We start from the raw sequence: 19,642 nt of genomic DNA on the forward strand, positions 1-19,642 counted from the left end.
GTGCAGGTTTTCAAATTTGAACAAAACCTAATTAAATGTTTTGCAAGACACAGATTGTTTAAAAAGAACGAAAAGGATTTCACAGAACAAAATCTCGTTGACAGTTAACCCCTAGTGTGCATTGTGTTGAATGATCTTTCTTTCAAACTTGGAATGAAGTAACTTGACGTATGCGTTATGTGATCGCTCATTTCTTCGCGATCAATCAACCGATTCCAGTCAAATTGGTGTATAAGATGCAGAATAAAATGGGCTACACGCTGATGTTTAGATTTTTGAGTTTTTGATGTCTATTTCTTGACTTACGTCCAAATTTATTCGCCCGGTAATTTTTTCTGGGACACCCTGTATTTGAGCATTTGGTGCACCTGGTGGGATAATGTAAGAACAGGGTTAACGATTATTTATACACTTTTCTAGATTTTCTAGTTAGAGAGAAAACAATCTGCATGGATGATAATTGTTCAGAAATCACCATTTAACGTGTGGGGTATTGGCTGTTGCAATTTAGGATTTGTTTTGAGTGAGAATTTTGTTTGAGTGACAATTTGCATAGTAGAGTATGCCGATGTCTTCTTCAACTGGTCCAAAATCACCATCTATTCCTACTCCACCAGCTCTGGATGTTGTTCAAATACATAACACCTTTTCCTGCCAAACCCAGCAAATGACAGTCCGTGTGGGGTATTGGTTGTTGTATTATAGCGTGGAATCCCAAGATGTTGTCATGTACTTTCTCTGGTAGTGTTTCAGCAATTTTGTTTTGTCGAACCGAAGATAGGACTTAAGCTCGGCGCGCCGTGACCCCCAGCTTGGCGCTCTTTAAGGGTAAGGGTATCGCGATACTGAAGTTGAATGTCGAGGGTCTTACCCATGCTAAATTAGCCATCATTGAACAACTAACATGCCAATAGAGCAACTGTGGTCCTGCAGAAAAGACACATCAGTGGTGTAGCCAGAACATATGTGATGCGATCAAGCAAAATCAGTCGGAACTCGGAAATATTGATTTTGAGATATAGCCATACAAAGGAAGTATTTCCTTTTGTTTTCCATTGTTTTGCAAACTCTTTGATTACTCATATCTTTGGAACTGGCTGTTCAATTTCAATGGAGTTTTTTGCAAAATCCAGCTTTGTAAATGTTTTTTACTTTCCTATAAGAAACTGAAAAATTATTATTGCCGAGTTCCGACTGATTTTGCTTGATCGCATCACATATTCAAAAGGGGGGAAGGGGGCAACTTTCAAGGGGGAGGGGGAAATTGACGATAATTGTCAAAAATGGGCCAAAAGGCAGAAACAAGGTCTATCGAACTTAAATATCAGGGCGGCCAGCTGCCCCCATTAGCAACGCCACGGCATGGTTATTGTCGGTATGTCGCATGTTCAGTGATTTTTCACATTATAGTAATCGTTGACGATTACGCAGCTAGCGGGGGAAAGTCAATGTAATCAATGTAAAAGTTAATGTATTCAATGTATTCAAGGAGAAAGTCAATGGATTCAAGGAGAAAGATAGCACTCATGGCTTACAAGATCTGTAAACCATAACACTAAAAATTTGGAGGATGAACTCTAACCCTACTGCTACAGCTGCTCTAAGTGTTGTCGTCGATTTTGCGTTATTATTGTCGCCGATTGTGTTAAACACCAAAGTGTCTGATCTCCAATGTCACTTATAGGTTAATGAACGCGTATTACTTATTGCTCGAGAAATTAGACAAAATAATGCACGCGTGCTGAGGTTGATGCGTCTAATGCACGAGCCCCGAAGGGGGGAGTGCAATATGTAATACAAGTTTATTAATCTATTTCATACACGAGAAGAAAAAACACGTGATTTTTACTTTTTATATAACAAATTATCACTAAAATGTTGGAAAACAGAACCAAATCTAAATGCATCAACCCGCCCGAAAAATGAATCAATCCTACGCGACGCGAACGCGCGCGAAACACTGCGCGTAGTACGCGGAGTGCACAATATACACAATCAATGCATGTTTCGTACTTTTCTAACAGCTTTTCTGATTGGCTGCTTTGATATAAGAGTGTATGAAAATGCAATATTAAACTACACCAGACACAAAAGGAAACTCGTCAGTTATAGTCATCCTTGCTGTTCAACAACCTGATAATGTTGGATTATTCTGTAAAATACATTTTAAGTGGACTTTACTTTCTTATTTGACACCCTGTTCGTCAAAATCGAACACGAATTGACCAAGATATGTGCCTCCAAACCATCAAGCACTACGGGCAATCAATAAAGCACACATTATGTAACAAACACAGTTGATTGGTCCGTGGTGCCTGTACGCAATACAACGATGCGTTCCCATTGAAAATCGTCAAAATTGCAACTTTTGATTTTGGGGTTTGAGGGTTTGGAGGCGCATATCTCGGTTTTCACGTACAGGGTGTCAAATAAGAAAGCAAATTCCAATTAGCAAAATGTATATTTCAAAAGAAGCAAGGACGACTATAACTGACGAGTTTCTTTTTGTGCTTGGTGTATATGTATTCAACAGTCATAGATAGATGGTTGAGCTCAAGATGTGGAATAAAGCCTACCGTAGAACAGGGTAGCTTTAGCAAGCAGGGGTAACTCTGGTCACGTTTTCCAAGTTCAATAAATCTATCAGAAATTGAGAGCAATCGTTGTTTTCCCAAAAAGCTCAATATCTGATACATTTATATATGGCAACATTTTAAGAAGTCTTAAATTTATTAAGTGTTTTTAGCTTTTATAAAACTCTCTGTAGGCAATCTTTACGTGTCCTTTTGAAAATATTACAAAAAGGTTTGTTTGTGTGTATTTTTATTGGGATAATCGACAGTGCAGAACCGGCTTTGGTTCAGAACGTTAAGTTTGCACTTTGTTAATTGCCTCGACACATGAAGAAATAAATGAACGCCCTTAATGATCTTTTTAATGACAGAATTTTGCACTGGAAGCACTTAACATAGATGTAGTGGAAATTTTTATAGCACCGCCAAGTGATGAGTATCCATTAATTGGCAAAGTAGACATTAACATTAATATGATGAAAAGTTCAATTAATTAACATGGTCGTGGATAGAATAGGTTTCATTATCTTTTCTCTGTTTTGAAATTACAGGGTTTGAATGTTTACGATGGTAATAATTAAAAACTGCCAGATTTGAAATAAAATTAGTTCGAATAGTGGGTTCCTAGTCACCTTATTTTTCACCATCTCAATTCAAAACTGATGCTTTTCTTTATCACACCATCTAACGCTTCCTTAAAATGGTTTGACCTTCTCCGTCACATTACCAGGGCCGGATTTGCCTTTTTGAGGGCCCTGTGCCAGGCCAAAAATTTGAGGTTCAAACTCATCGTGAGGAAGGCATGTGCACTCAAGTTGCCAAGTTTTACGTATAAGATCGAATTTAGATATTCCGATTTTACTAGGACTGTTGACATTTCTAAGCAAAGTGTGTGAAAAAAATTCCATGTCAGGCGATCTTAGCCCAAAAAGAAAGGTGACATTCGCTATATAAAGGGCCATTGCGCCTAATTTTGCGATTTACCCTATAAAACATGGTATATTTTGGGGCTATAAAGGAAGATGCACAAGGCAATTTTTGTGGTCCCAAAATGTTGGGTCCCTGGGCCCGAACCTATCTGGCCCAATGGTAAATCAGACCCTGCACATTACGGATATCAATTTGTTAATCCCACTTGAGAAATTACTTTCAGTCCATTCAATGTAATCCTTAGTGCCAATATTGTGTTTTGTCATGTAGATGGGGGAGGGGCATTGTCGTAATATGTAGGGTGTATTTTATTCTGCTTGACCAAGTGCAATATATTGGGGCCTTATGCTTTTAACATAGTGCTATTAAAAAAAAAACCTTTTAATGTGTTATTATCTTTTCCAATTTTTATGGGTATATGTGACGTGTCATGTCAAAAGGAGACACTTTTGGTGAGGATCGTAAATGGAAAAATAGCCAAAAATCTGCCCGGGGTGATTTTTTTCACAATTTGGGTTTGTTGCGAATTTGTGATGTTATTAATGTTTAAAATATTGTCTGATAGTTTCAGACCGGAATATAGCTGGCATCTTGTATTTTTTGAGAGATTTTTCAAGGTAATTCTTACTCTCAACATTGTCAATAATATATTTCAAGTTCCAATTTCATAATACCAAAACTTACGAACTCAATATCTTCGCTTAGGAATGTCCGATTTCATTGGGGAAAACGGTGTTATGGAGCAAAATATATCTTTATTTGAGATATGTAAAAACCTCAAAATTGATAACCTGCCTTCCTTTTGACATGACACGTCACATATATAGTGAAATAGTTTTGTTTACGTTTTATGACCAGTTTGCAAAGGTGGGTCCAGTCATATCTGAGATGTCAGTGCTTTTGCCATTTCTGCTGGACCTGGAAGCCCTTGCTTGCTGGTCTAATTTGGCTTTTCTATAAATAAACAAATGAATATAATGTCACTGACCTGACGAGATTTCGGAAGCATTTTTTGTTTGACCTTGCTACAGATACTACTGTATGTTAGTAGCTTTTTATACATTTATTTTTTACAATTGGTTCACTATGTTGTCAATATCTTAACAGCTCATCTAGCTGTGGTGCAGACTACCGTTTGTATTCTTGAGAAAAGACCAGATGCTTCTAGAGGCGGTGTCTTAAGATGGTCTCTTCCATATAAGGAAATATGTTTTTGCCAAGCAGTTGTAGCACCTAAACATACAAAATCTTGTCCAAGAAGGAAAGAAGAATATGAAGATGGCGACCTGTGGTTTTTAGATGACCCATACTTATTGATTATGAGACAAAATTGGAAAAAGGACATACTTGATGAACTTATGAACCGCACTACATATTGTGGTAAGAAACTATTCCTTGTTATTGTTATTAGTGTAATTATTTTTTATTGTTATTATCATCGTCGTCATCATCATCATCATCATCATCATCATCATCATCATCATCATCATCATCATCATCATCATCATCATCATCATCATCATTATCATCATCATCATCATCATCATCGTCGTCGTCGTCGTCGTCGTCGTCGTCGTCGTCGTCGTCGTCGTCGTTGTCGTCATCATTATTTTTGAAAATTACGTTTACTTTGCGTGGAATACAAAAGTCAAGATTTGAGTTTTTTGTTCGTCCAGACATACGCCAAGCACCAGTGACGGTTTCATGTCCGACAAACCAAAATATGGAGGCAGATCCCGGTAAAGCCACCGCCATGGTTGTGTACCAGAATCCCACTGCTACAGATCAATCTGGTGCTAAAGTGAGCGTAGTGTGCTACCCACCATCTGAATCAGAGTTTACTATTGGACAGACAACGGTCACGTGCGTAGCAGGAGACCACAGCGAGAACAGCGTCACATGCGACTTTCAAGTTGATATAAAAGGTAAGTCGGTCTAATGAAGTTATTTTAACTGCGTTGTATCAGCAAATGAATGTCCACCCACACAACAAACGTACACACGTATTATAGATACACCCCCACACGCGTGCGCGGGAAAGGGCCCGCACAACTAGCATGCTTTTATTTTGAATACATGACAAATAGTGAAAGTTTCGCCTCTGGTCGGAATGAGTAATGTGAGTGACAAGATTAAAGGGACACTCAAAAATTCAACTTGCTCAAAAAGTTGAGCTTTTTATACCATCAGAAACCTAGGACAATAAAATGTTTGTGTGCAGATTCGGTCGTATGACAATAGTATCGTCAAGTTTGTATTCTCAGGCGGGCTGTCGACAGCCATGACAGCCCGATATCACAACACAAAGGCCTATGGGGCACTGAAATTTATGCAATTATATGTAATTCGCAAATTCAATGTCAGTGTCAACTGAAATGTTAAGACATCTCGCCGAGCAAATAATATATATTAAGACTTATCACTGGTTGTGTCTTCACCTCAACTCACAGGCTGTGTCATCCACTGTCGGATGTAGCCCTCCTCAAGTAGCTCCCATTTACTTATGTTCTGTGCTTCTCTTGCCCAGGTTGTATCCAAATAGGATGTGAGATCATCACGCCATCTTCGTTTTTGTCTTCCCCTTCTTCTCTTTCCTGTTCTTGGCTACCATTCCGTTAACCTCTTTGTCCATCTATTGTCGTCTCTACGAGCTATGTGTCCCGCCCATCTCCACTTTGCCTCATTGATCCTTTCAATGATATCTTTGGCATTTGTTTTGTCCCTAATTTGCACATTTTTTACTTTGTCACGTATGGTGATATGTAGCATATTCCTCTCCATAGAATGCTGTGCTATCTTGAGTTTTTGTTCTAAAAACTTGGTTGTTGTCCAGGTTCAATGGGTCATTGTAGGTAATACACACTGGTTGAAGACTCTCGTCCTCAGTGTCATTTGCAATCTTTTGTCACATAGGATTTGTTCGTGTCTGCCAAAGCAACTCCAGCCAGCCTTTATTCTTAGCATGACTTCTTCTCTCGTGTTGTCTTCCATCTTTACTGTCTGCCTAGATACTTGTAACTATCTGCTCATTCTCTACTTCAATGGACTTGTTTGTCTGGTAATTTGTCATGAATTTGGTCTTCCCCTTGTTACCAGTCGTACTTGACTCAAGGCCAAAATCACCTTTTACCCGAACACGAATGCACAACACAAATACACTGTTTGATTAAGCTAACAAAATCTAAGTCTTTAATTGAAAGCAAGTTATAATTGGTACAATATATGACAACAAATGTACATACACAATAATCAAATATAACCACTCTTTAACTATTTAGTACTTACCAGCATTCTTCTTCTTGGTGATCATAAAGAGTTCTTGCAATGTTCTGGACGACTGATGTAATATATCCTTATTCACTTGTCCTGCGACAATCAGCGAAGTCCTTTGTACACTTGCATTGATAAATATCCTTGCGAGTAAAATCCTCACACAAAAATGGCGTTGCTTTCTCCAAACCGTTATTTCCTTGCGCTGCTTTCTCCAAACGTAACCCCTTGCGCTGCTTTCTCCAAACTTATCTCCTTGCACTGCTTTCTCCAAAAATGGTGCTATTTCCACCTTTCACACAATATCTTCAGGAAGCAGGACTGCGATGCAGTTTTCCCCACTTATATTGACAGTTGCGTTGAATCAAAACACCAGACTTCAGCAAGTGTACAGAAGAATATACATTCCTTTCTTGGAAGAAGTACGTTCTTTGACGTATTCTAGATCTTCTCCGACAACACTGGCAAATAGTAGTACTACATAAAATATTTCTGGTTTGCAATTTCCTTTCTTTGAAGGAATTGGACTGTAAGCATATTAGCTAGCTAGCCCAGATCAACACTATAAACTGTCTCAATAATAAAGGCTATTGCAGCCTGTCAGATCTGTATCCAGATGATAATAATTGTAACCTTTTCCATAAAGTCCGACACAATCCGCAGTGAGACCATAATGTCTTACTTTGGTCCATTTTCGTAGCTCCGAAATAATAACCATAATTTCACCATGTCGTTGAGGACAAAACAATTGCCGTGTGGGCAAACAATGGTATCCGCACTTGACGAGATCCATCTACACAATCTTCATCGCTCAAAGGCTGAACTTGTAGCACTGTAGGAATCCTCCATTGCCACACTTTGTAATACTCTCTGAGTACCCAGCTTAATTATTATTGCTCTCATTTTTGAGAGATAACTACACCAACCACTGTGATATTACAATCACATCGATACAGGTCTGCCTAGAATTATTACCAGCAAGATGTTTTATAACAAACCATCTGGATTTTCCCAAAGTGTTCTAATAATAGACATTCACCTTTAACATTACATCACTTCCTGTGGGTTTTTCCCACTATTTCAGTTCACTTTACTCAGGGGATTTTCCCCTTGGCATAAATAGTCTTAATAAATGATGATGTCATTTCCATTATAGGGGATTTCCAGAAAAGTCATAATAAACAAACTATTGCATGATTATACATGTAACTTCCCCTATTTCCTGAAATACAATTATACAGGGTACATCACACCCTTGTGTATATTCAGTCCTATCTTCTTACTCTCCTTGTTCAAGCTGTTTAGTTGCACCTCCATATCCTCAACTGATGCAGCTGTTAATCCAACATCGTCTGCAAATCTCAGGTCTGTTAGATAATCTCCGTCAATGTTGACTCCTCTCGGTTTTAGGTCCAAATACTTGAACACTTCTTCCATGGCGGCTGTGAAGATTTTTGGAGAAATTGTATCACCCTGTCTTACACATCTTTTGATGTGTATTGGTTTGGATACATCATTTTCAAGATGAATTATGGCTGCTGCGTCTGTGTATATTATATCCTCCATGATTTGTGCATATCCTTCGTTAACTCTTTCTTAAAGCTGTGAATAGGTCTCTGTGTTCTACCGAGTCAAAGGCTTTTTCGTAGTCTATATACCCAACGCAAAGCTTCAACTGGTATTCATTTGCCTTTTCTATTAATTGATTTAGTGCATGAAGATGATCTGTAGTTGAGTAGCCCTCTCTGAATCCGGCCTGTTCTCTTGGTTGATTCTCATCCAGTATTCTCTTGATGCGGTTTTGTATTATTCTTGTGAAAATTTTGTACGCATGGGACAGTAAACGTATTGGTCTGTAGTTCTTGATATCGGCTTGGTCACCCTTCTTGTGAAGCAGTATAACTTTAGCCTCTTTCCAGGTTTTAGGTATCTTTTTCTGATGTAATATGTTGTTATACAGTCTGACTAGTTGTATGCGTATCTCTGCAACGCCTACCTTGACTGCTAGTCTTTATACTACATACAGGGCTCGACTTTTACACACGCCCGCACGCCGATTTGCTATCGGGCGTGTAACTTTTTAAAAGTACACGCCCGGCTGGCGTGTGACATTTTGACACTCATAGGCAAATCTAGGCGTAAATAACAAACAAACAAACTCATTTTACTTCAAATTAATTATGCAGCCCGCACTTTGCAAAACAGCAGAGTACCCTTGCATGCTGAAATACAAGAATCCCCTCTGGCTTTAAATGACAATAACGATACCCGGCCCCTACTCTGCCCCTACAGTGCTGCCCCTCTTTGGCTGTTCATCTTCAATGCACATGCATGCAGGTTGTATATTAAATGACGATTTCCAATTGGACCAACGTTTGGGTTTTGAGAGCGCTCTTCAGAGGCTGAGAACGTGGAAATATGAAGCCGGGGTCAAAGACCAAGCTCTACTAAGGATGACATACGTAGATGGTACAACGATATTTATTAGTTATATTGTTTAATAACGAACAAGTCACAAGCTCACACAGGGCTCACATTTAATGGTTAGTTTACTGCTACTTGACTTTTTTTGTATTAAAGTTAATAGACAATCGTCTTCTTTTCTCATTTATTGTAACATTATTTTAGAACAAGTTCAGGCTTGTAAAATTACTGTCGGAGGTGTATTTTTTTAGAGTTACAAGCCCGACTGGCTAGTGTCAAAAAAGTTAAGGTCGAGCCCTTACTACATGTTACATATTTCTACATGCAACATGTTACATCGTTCCTCATTTTAGATGTAGAAGCACCAGTGATCGGGTCATGTCCTGCAGACATGGAATTGGAGACGGATCCAGACAAAGCCACGGCCATAGTTATATACCAGACTCCTACTGCTACTGATAACTCTGGTGAGGTGAGCGTAGTGTGTAACCCGGCATCTGGATATCAGTTTCCTATAGGACAAACAACGGCCACGTGCGTAGCAGGAGACAGCAGCAAGAACAACGAGACATGTGACTTTGTAGTCGACATTAAAGGTAAGTCTGATCATGCTCATAAGTGTATTTAATTTTCCACCAATATCTACGTTACAAACGTAGTGAATATTCAAATTGGGAATTCGGAAAGGGAGAGCCCAGTTGGCACGTGTCAGATTTCGTTGGCTGTATCGTAGACATCGCGAATAAACAACTTTTAAAAGAAATATAGAATCTAATTGTGTAAATCAGACATTCCCTATATGTTGAGTATTTTGTAATTGATGTGACATTTCTGTAGTAAACTAAATAGATGTTATCTAAATATAACTTTCAAAAGAAATAAAGACACGTGATTACTGGCAAATTGAAAGCAATAAGTGCAAAACGATACGTCACTATAGAAAACATTCAACGTTAGTGACGTATTCGACATTTTTTTAGAAAATTTGTACATTCGTTTGTTATGTTCTACTCTATATATTCACCCAAAACCACGCCTCAAAAAGCAAATTTGGCTAAAAGTGGCTTAGCAGTTAGCCTGTCTAGCCTCATGGATGACGTCGTAAGACCAGGGTTAACTGAAAACGCGTTTCCCGAAGCACGGCTACCATAGCCTTGGGGCTTCGTTAGCCTGTGGGCCAGGCTTGTAATTGAATCGAGCCCGGAATCGAGACACAATCTTCGGCGTCAACATGCTGTCATGGAGCGTCTTCGGGAGAGGAAGGGTCCGTTTCATAAGTATTACAATATAATTTTGGCATGCCTATATTATACCAGGTTGGATATCAAATTAATACAATGGAAGAAGGACAAAATTGGTAAAGATATAGTAAATATTTGATACGAAGCAATAATGCAATATTAAAACAGAATTTACGGATCAGATATACACAATTTTGCTATAGAACTTTATGTGAGATCTGAGAAAACTAGTAAACATTTATTTTGTTTTCATGATATAAAGCACTCATGCTAAATTCGCAAATAGAACATGAAAATATCAGCAGTAGATAGCACGATGGTCGTATTATTTATTCAAAATATCAAATATTTATAAAATCCAAATGGGAAATCCGAAAAAAAATGTCAGGTCAAAATTCTCACCCTAGAAATATTGTGAAATACAATCGAATCAAATTTAGGCTACGTAAGCAACGTCCAAATATTCCCATTTAGGGTTTGCTACACGCGTATAATAATAAATTATGATTTGGGGCTAACTTAAAAAGAGTTATGCCTCAAGTGCACCGAGTGCACCTTTTTTGATCAAAAAACTCGACAATTCAAGACTCTGTAAAAACAAATCAAGAATTATCTGGGATAATTGCAACTAAGTATATGAACGTTATGATCTAAACTACCAGATGCATCATTGATTCCATGACTATGATATTTAGTTGTGGAAAAATATTACTTTAATATTTTAACGGGATTTTTTCCCGCCAAAAATTTCAACCAAAAAGAGAAAGTACCCTTAATAAATCCGGCTAGAGTGCGCTTTGAGAGCTAGATAGGCTTAGCAGCCTCAAGGCCACCTTAAGACTAAGGCTTACTAAGATTCCTGTCGAGAAAACTCGCTTAATTAGTAAGATATTAATTAATTTAATTATGTCGTAAGTGCAAAACCTTGAAATGTCTGTATCACATAACGACGTATTTGCCGATAATCTATAATGCGCAAGCCAAGTATGTCGTATCTGCAATTTGAAGAATTTGTCGTTTCACCTATACAGTGACGTATTTGCTCGACGTATGTCATTGTACATTAAAATTGCTGTTTTCTCCTTTTACATAGTGACGTATTTGCGCGACTGTTTCATATATTGATGTATTGATTTTTTGCAGAATAAGTAATGCTCTGATAGTTATAAGTGAATTGATAATATGGTAAATTTGCATTGTTTGTAACCAGGTGTTTATCGACAATAATGTTTTAATAAAGAGTATGCAGCAAATGAAAATCACTAAGTTTTCAAATTCGATTTTCTCGAAATGCGTTTTAAAAATACGTCACTGTGTGATGCGGCCGACGGCAAAACGCAATAACCTAACCTTATCCTAATTTTACGCCACCTCGGTTGCCGTTGTAATGAGACACGGCCATTTTCCACCTATTCGTGACAATCACGTTGGGGGTCCTCAAAAACTTCGACTTAAGGAGTTTCATAATATAAAAATACCGATACCAGTTAGCACACAAAAGTATCACGGTTCTCATACCGCATATACCCCTACATAGTTACCGAACGTAATCAATCGCAGATAATGGTGGCGAAATATTTTTTCGAAGGTGAAAATATAACATTTGGATGTAAAACAGAAGCTTTAAATGTAAATCCATCCAAAATTACTAGTTCACAGTCCTTAGAGATGCTTCATAAGGCTAAAAATGTATGTTTGGCCTCAGTCGACCGATCTTAATTTTTTGTGCCAGCAATTTGAAATTAATTTCTGAAATACCCTTGCTCTTGATTAAGCAATCATAATCGTATTGTAAGTCAAATTTCGGAAGTCCTCCCCTCTTATACGTGTATAATATACATTTTGGGAAACTTACATTACTGATAGACCAGCACACATAAAATTGTGATAAACAGAACTTTAATTGTAAAGGCTAACAGGGAAAGCACAAGACGGAAGTTAGATGTCGTGTTAAAGGTCAAGACACGACATCTAGCCGCATAAGGGACTGGTCTATCGTAATTACTGTTGTATTTATACCTCGTTCAATACCACAGAAGGTATCAAATCAGAGAGTCCAACATCAAATGCCCCGTCAAGTAGTGAACCTACAACTACAACTACAAATTCCAACCACAATGGAGGGAGCACAACTGAATCAACCACCCAGGGATCAACCGACCCGGATTCAACCACTCCTGGATCGACCGCCCCTGGATCAACCACTCAGGATTTAACTATAACGGGATCAACTACACCAGAATCGACCACATTTGGTAGGTTGACCATTCACTTTTGATGGGTCAGTTCAAATTGTTTCTGCAAAATTACAAACCGGTTTTCTTCTTCTTCTGTGGTATGCTCCAACAGAGTGCTTAACGGCTTAAAAATAAGGAATAGTAGTATAGACAAAGTGAGGAACCACAATGTCGATCTCATTAATTAATTGGGGATTTCAATGCCAGAATTAGAAGCATGTACTGTGGCACGTGTTATTGTATGTACGGAAGGGAGACATGTGATTTGTAACAATATTATAGCACAAACACGATTACTTGAAAATTAACATCGAACGTGTAGTAGTTATACAGATACGTACTAGCACTTATAAATAGTTCTACCAATACTATTTTAACAGTGATGAATGCTAAGAATGCTTACCATTCTTACAATACATACCTTAATCCTAACCCTAAAACGCGCTGAACCATAACTTTAACCCTTTTGGACTAAAGACCATTCGGACTAATCGATCGTAGGTGCTTCCCTAATATGTAGCAGCTGGTAACGATTTCAAGTAGAAAATTCAGTTGCAAAGCGATCGACTTTTGCTGTATACTGTTCTGTCTGTAACATTAAAACACACAATATTGGCATAATACATTTTTTTTAAATATAAACATCAGGTCATATCCATGCATGTATGTACTTGGGAGTCAAATTCTGACTCCTGATTCACTTGTTTACTGAATTTTAAAAATTCCATTTTATTACAGATTTATCATCAGCATGTTCTTTTGCACTTGGAATGGAGAATAAGCAGATTCCTGACTCACGAATCACAAGCGACAAATCACTTTCTTTGTTACCAAATGCTGCGTCAGACGGCAGATTCAACAGCAATACTTTTTGGGATCCATCTCTGTTATTAAGCTCCTGGGTGCAGGTGTACCTTGGGTTGACAACGACAGTTGTTGGTCTTGTAACACAAGGATATGATCAAAACTGGCTGAAGAGCTACTATGTGTGGACGCAAAGTTTCGGAGGAGAACTTAAATATATAACGCATAAGTCCAACAACTCTAAGAAGGTATAAAGAACTAGTGATCAACGAAATGGCGATATTTTACTGTGTCATCTTTGACGATGAATTATGTACTATCATATGTTTTACTTGCATTCAATATTTAAAATAATTAATAAATAAATACAGAACAACGCACAGCACTTTTTAATGTAAGGAGTAAAGAATCAGCTGCTGTATAATCAAGTGTGACGTAGTACAGGGCTCTTTCAAAATATATCGCATTACGCCTTTGAATTCTTTCATATTAGCTTTTTACAGGTAACATCGACGGGAACGGGTCTGTTACCAACACATTTGACAGCCCGATTGAGACTCTTCTTATTCGTGTAGAGCCTTATGAGTGTAATGGTGCATGCCAGTTACGGTTGGAAATATTGGGATGTAACAGTTCTCTAGCTTTATCAAAAGGTATGGTTCCAAATCTAAGAGATTGTTTTAAAACGTTTTTATGACCTTTAAAAAACCCGATTAAAAAAATTAATGTAATTAAAACATTTTGGCGAAAACCAAAAACCCAAATTATATCTTTAAACACTTTTGTGTTTTCTGTACAGTTACTATTTTCAACTAAATTAATTTTTTAGTAATACTTAACGGTTATCGTATTACCGTAACATGGGGACAACTTTGGTATGCAGGGGTCACTTTGTACCAGTCATCTTTTTCAAACTCCACTCTAGTCTATATAAATCAAAATGATTTTCTGTCAATCAAATTATTCCTTTCAAAGAAAATCAATTTTTAATAGATTTATAATGGAGTTGAACTTTACTACAGTCATGGAGAAAAAGTTTTGAATACTTATAAAAATACGCCTTGTTTTCTTGGGAAGACGTATTTTGACAGTGACTTAAGTATCCCGAGAATTGGTACAGGGCGTTGGTGAATAAAAATTTTGGTCAACAATAGACAATGTTGTTTGTACTGCTAATAATTCTATAATGTAAATATTTGTTTTTGGTTAAGAGTTACCACCCTCACTGATATTTATTTCATTAACATTCATCTCAGATTAGAGATGAATGGGGTTGAGCCTATGCGTTAAGATATGGTGGGTTACAAGGTCATAAATACAACAGTCCCTTTTCTCTGGGCATAGCAGTCACTGTGAAATGTGTTGTGTTTTATGCATGGTGTGAATTGTTTATCAAAAAGGGAATGCAAAGCAGTCTAGTAGGGCACCTCGTGTAGTGTTGCTGCAGGATAACCTTGTTGTTTTCCACTGACCAGCATTCAAATTGTTTCTGGAAACTTCATAGCAAAGGGGGATATAATGATGCAGAACTTATCTCAACATTTTCCCCCAATAGCTTGCATGATACCTTCTGGAATTGAGCATGTGACTGGGATACCAGACCGCCACATTATAAAAGACCTGCACGATACCTCTGTAAACGGAAGGCTAAATCAAGAAAGCGGATGGCTTGTACAAATACCGCTGGCCACCGAATTAATGCAGGTAAGTGAATGGTAACATATTTCAGATTTCATCATGTTAAATGTTGAGTAACTAAGGTCCTGGAAATGTCTATAGCTTTATAAATATAATGACTCTGAAAGTTCATTACTGCGAAAGATCATTACTTTGAATTTATAACAAGGTTTTCCGGACGGTCAACACTACGCATTTCGAAGAAGGTTCGTTACAGCAGAAAACAATACGTTTCTTATAACGGGGTATCATCACAAACAGAAAATATCAAGTGTGGTGTACCCCAAGGATCAATCCGTGGACCACTTGTATTTATTTTATATATGAATGATATCTGTAACACGTCTACGATACTCAAAACTATATTATTTGCTGATGATACAACTGTTTTTTTGTTCTCATAAAGATATTGCTACACTATGTACTATGATAAACAAGGCATCTATTAATAAAGTATTGAAAATTCAAAAACGGGCCTTACCATTACGGGTAATATCAAATAGTCCATACTTATCCAATTCCAAACCTCTGTTTGATTAATATAATTTTAAAAAAATATTATTGATATATGTATAAGAAAGAAACGGGAGCTTTTATGTATAAGTACTAACAAGATATGCTTCCACATTAATGGTATTTTCACAGAACATCAAGCAAACCATAAATACAATAAATACATGTATAATACTTGAAATAACTGCGCTTATCAATTACCGATATATAAAGTCAGAACCGTACTAAATGTTGGTACCAAGTTTTGGAATGAATTACCCTTGTATTTAAAATCTGCTACTACAACCTTATCTTTATGTAATACTTATTATTTCTGGTCCCTTAAATCTGTGATCTTGTTGATTCAAATTGCTATATTGTATTGTAAGTTTATTGAGCTCGATTGTTACATGTTTGTACTGTTGTCATTAAATAGGTTTTGGCTTTGTTTATTTGGTAGTATTTTTGTAATGTAGAATTTTTCTCAGTTTTTTATGGGTGGCGGTCAACATGTTGCAGACTTATTTTTTATTCATGGTATAATAATAATAATAGTAATAATAATAATAATAATAATAATAATAATAATAATAATAATAATAATAATAATAATAATAATAATAATAATAATAATAATAATAATAATAATAATAATAATAATAATAATAATAATATTGATTTGTGTGCAACTGATAGATTTTCACATCTGTATCTGATCTTTTCAGTCACCGCACTCCCTCTGTTTGTTAGCTTCCCAAGTGGACTACTGACTTTGCCTTGCGGTTAAGATTTTTAACACGGGACTCTATGGAGAGTTGAACTAAAATTGGCCATGATGTAATGCATCTTTTAAATGGATCTGCCTTGTGATTGGTCGCCCATATCTCGCTATGGTTTAAATCTTCCGGGCCCGCGCCATTACTATTAACTACACCGTACACAACTATATGTGGTATTTGCGGCGCTTTTGTGTTTTCAAACATCTAGCGCGTCTTGTACTCTACCATGCTTAGTACTTGTGGTTAATGGACTGATAAACAAGTATGCTTTACAGTGTGCTTTAGAGAGCAAAGTCCGGGGTAAAGTTCTGCTTAAAATTCAAAGTCCATAGTCGGATTTTCGAGGTTCGCTATCAATAAACTGGTAGATTCCAAAATCAGAATTTTCCCGTATTAAAGTGAGCCATTATAATTATGCAAGATAGTGTTGCATTCAATTACTTTTATTGTCACTAATAATCTGATATTTTTAACTCTTTATGACCATTTTACTATTGAATACTTTAATTTTAATAAACATCAGTATAATTTTGAGTTCAACGAAATGGGTTCATCATGACTAATAATAACATATTTTTAATGAAATTCGACTATGGCATAGTCTACCATAACCCTAGCTAGGAAGGCTAAGGGGTATCCAGTGCTTGCCCAGGGCACTGCCCCCCTCAAGCCTACGGAAAGGGGAGGGTTTCTCACTGTACCTCCACGGGCTGCCTTAAAAAGGGGTCCCGTGCCGTGTATCCGTATATAATATGCTAATCTTATTTTTTATTGACTAACGACATTTGCTTTGTCGACAATATTGTTTTGAGGTCAAGTGTCTAAACGGTCACTGATCCCTAATTGGATTGCCATTAATTATGTTTTTTGTCTTGCTATAATTATTCTGTTTCCTCCCCTTTCCTTCAGGTGACCTTTACTGGCCCATTGTTTATATCGGGTATAATTTTGCAATGTAGACCACAGGGAACGGTAGACATAAACTGTGTCACCAGTGTGCTGATTAAACTTGGCAACGATAGCAATTCAATGGAATATATTACTTATGGTACAGGAATGCCCAAGGTACGTAACCCGGGGGGGGGGGGGGCACTTCCATGACAGATATGCATCATGTGCCTCGGGATAGACCTCCTTTTTCAAACCGGCTTGTACCTAATGACCCCCTTTTTTGTGTTATGGTCCTACTTATTACCCAATGACCTCCTTTAAAAAAATTCATGTACTCAATTACCCCCTTTTTCTATTTCCTGCTATACCCAATGACCCCCCTTTTAATTACCAAATTTAGGTGGTATTTGTGTTCTCCTCCAGAAATAATGAGATTTTTCACATTTCCAATGTGGCCAAGTTGTTTTTACGCAGTTTGGCACTTATTTATGTGTACTTAATGATACTCTTTTGGCAATCCTGTACTCAATGACTCCCATTTTACTTTTTGTTATCCATTCATGACCATCCATTTTTTCAAAGTTTGATACCGAATGACCCCATTTTTATTCAGGTTGTGTACTGAATGACCCCATATTTTTGTAATTGTACATTTGACCTGAATGTCCCCTACTTTTAACATGGCCGAGGCACATCCCTGCCATTTCAGATAGGGAGTGCCTCCCCCGGGTACGTAACTCAACACGAGTCAACAGTAAATTTAATGTATCCGTTCTTCATTATCCATGTGAATTTGGTAGAGCGACGGCCTCCCACTGAACACACGCTTTAGCGTCACCCCAACATTGTGTCCGATTGTTGAGGTCTATTTTAATTATTAACATTGTATAATTCACATGCAGTGTGTTTCTTCACCTAATTATTTTGCACAACATTTCTAAAGAATGGCAGACGATCCATGCCCCAAAAAAACTTGAAGACCTAAATCAGCCATTTTAGGCAGAAAAAGCGCAATGCCATTAAAAAGAACAAACGACTGATAAAAAATAATACAATCATGAACTTAAAATAGCAAAGAAATACAAATGAGGCAAATTATGACACGTTGTGCACTAGGTAGTTGTCCCATGATGGTTAATTGTGGGCACTGCCAGACAGAGGTCCAGACATGCTTTGGGAAGGCATTCCACATAATGGGTGGGGGGGGGGGGGAAAAAAAGCGCGATAAGAAAATAAGTCTAATTAAAACTAAAATGCCTACAGTAATATAATCATACCTACTAATTCGTTTCTTAATGTAATAACCCTTTATGTTTCTCTGTTACAGATATTTCATGTTAATCACCAGGCGATATATGCATACGATATTATATCATTTGAAAACGTCATAGCAGCTAAGTTTATTGAAATACAACCTCTCACCAGTTCATCAGACACCTTAATTTTAATGAGATTTGAAATGTTAACTTGCGAAAATGCTGACAGCACTTTAACACTACCAACTTTCAGTAAGTTGCATGTACTATTAAGGCGAGGCAATCCTTTTTCGATGCAAATTGTTGGCGGGGAATATAAAAAAAATTAAGTGTTTTTTTTCAATAACTTACACAAGACCAAATAAACACAATGGGAACGATTGCTCGACTGTAACCACCATTTATCAGTGGGAGCCGGTAGCCTAATGGATAAGGCGTCCGTCTAGAGTTCGGAAGGTCGTGGGTTCAATTCTCATGCCGGCACATTCCCTTGTTTGTTTTTTTTTCCAAGTTGGGTTGTGTGTCTGTCGGGATTTGTGTTTGTTTGTTGTCATGTTTATTTGTAACACTTTGGGTTGGTAAACTGTTAATTCTTTCTAATTACATTTGAAAAACATACTCCCTCTGTGGAAGATAATTCCAAAATCTTCCGCAGTGGCAGTGTGGATTTTAACTGGAGTAGCTCATTGTCATGTAGGCCTACATATTGCTCTGAGATTATTGACATAATAGAAATAAAAACTGTAGGATCGTAGCCTAGAACTAGAGTGTGAACCACATCTGCAGCTGCATGGAAAAAACAACGTCCATTAAAGGTCCAAAATCGTTGGCCTGGTCAACTGGCAGGTTTGTGCAGGAACTAAATGCCAACAATTACTAAATGTTTATACTATGATTTAGGCAGGTAACCTTGTCCTTACATATCACAATGTTCTTTTAGATGGTTAGGGCCTTGGTGAGTTGGACGCTTTTATTATCATGGATTATGTTATGTCATAAAATGCTGTCAAAAGCGGCTCTTATATTCTGTCATCATGGTCATTGTTATTGGTCATTTTTCAGGTCTTT

General features: G+C 37.4%; 2 protein-coding genes across 2 annotated transcripts; both read left to right on the plus strand.

Moving 5' to 3' along the window:
- The first annotated feature begins 1,362 nt into the window (after positions 1–1,362).
- LOC140170523 (hyalin-like) lies at positions 1,363–11,586 on the plus strand. The gene is made up of 5 exons (XM_072193876.1): positions 1,363–1,375; positions 4,611–4,883; positions 5,180–5,428; positions 9,551–9,793; positions 11,582–11,586. The coding sequence occupies exons 1-5, from the start codon at positions 1,363–1,365 to the stop codon at positions 11,584–11,586; spliced, it is 783 nt and encodes a 260-aa protein (XP_072049977.1).
- Positions 11,587–13,995: 2,409 nt separating this feature from the next.
- Positions 13,996–19,482, plus strand: LOC140170524 (uncharacterized). The gene is made up of 5 exons (XM_072193877.1): positions 13,996–14,132; positions 15,035–15,183; positions 17,337–17,492; positions 18,646–18,826; positions 19,475–19,482. Exons 2-5 carry the CDS (start codon positions 15,040–15,042, stop codon positions 19,480–19,482), a joined length of 489 nt encoding a protein of 162 aa, XP_072049978.1. The 5' UTR covers positions 13,996–14,132; positions 15,035–15,039.
- Positions 19,483–19,642: the final 160 nt, after the last annotated feature.

Source organism: Amphiura filiformis, chromosome 14 (assembly GCF_039555335.1).
Source record: "Amphiura filiformis chromosome 14, Afil_fr2py, whole genome shotgun sequence".
NCBI classification, from domain to species: Eukaryota; Metazoa; Echinodermata; class Ophiuroidea; order Amphilepidida; family Amphiuridae; genus Amphiura; species Amphiura filiformis.

Bases quoted from the DNA above. Each gene is read 5' to 3' on its own strand.
- LOC140170524 (XM_072193877.1), top strand. From the start codon at position 15,040: ATGATACCTTCTGGAATTGAGCATGTGACTGGGATACCAGACCGCCAC. The intron at 15,184-17,336 runs GTAAGTGAATGG...CCTTTCCTTCAG, and splicing joins TGGCCACCGAATTAATGCAG to GTGACCTTTACTGGCCCATT. The intron at 17,493-18,645 runs GTACGTAACCCG...TCTCTGTTACAG, and splicing joins ATGGTACAGGAATGCCCAAG to ATATTTCATGTTAATCACCA.
- LOC140170523 (XM_072193876.1), top strand. The intron at 4,884-5,179 runs GTAAGAAACTAT...TTGTTCGTCCAG, and splicing joins GAACCGCACTACATATTGTG to ACATACGCCAAGCACCAGTG. The intron at 5,429-9,550 runs GTAAGTCGGTCT...TCCTCATTTTAG, and splicing joins CTTTCAAGTTGATATAAAAG to ATGTAGAAGCACCAGTGATC.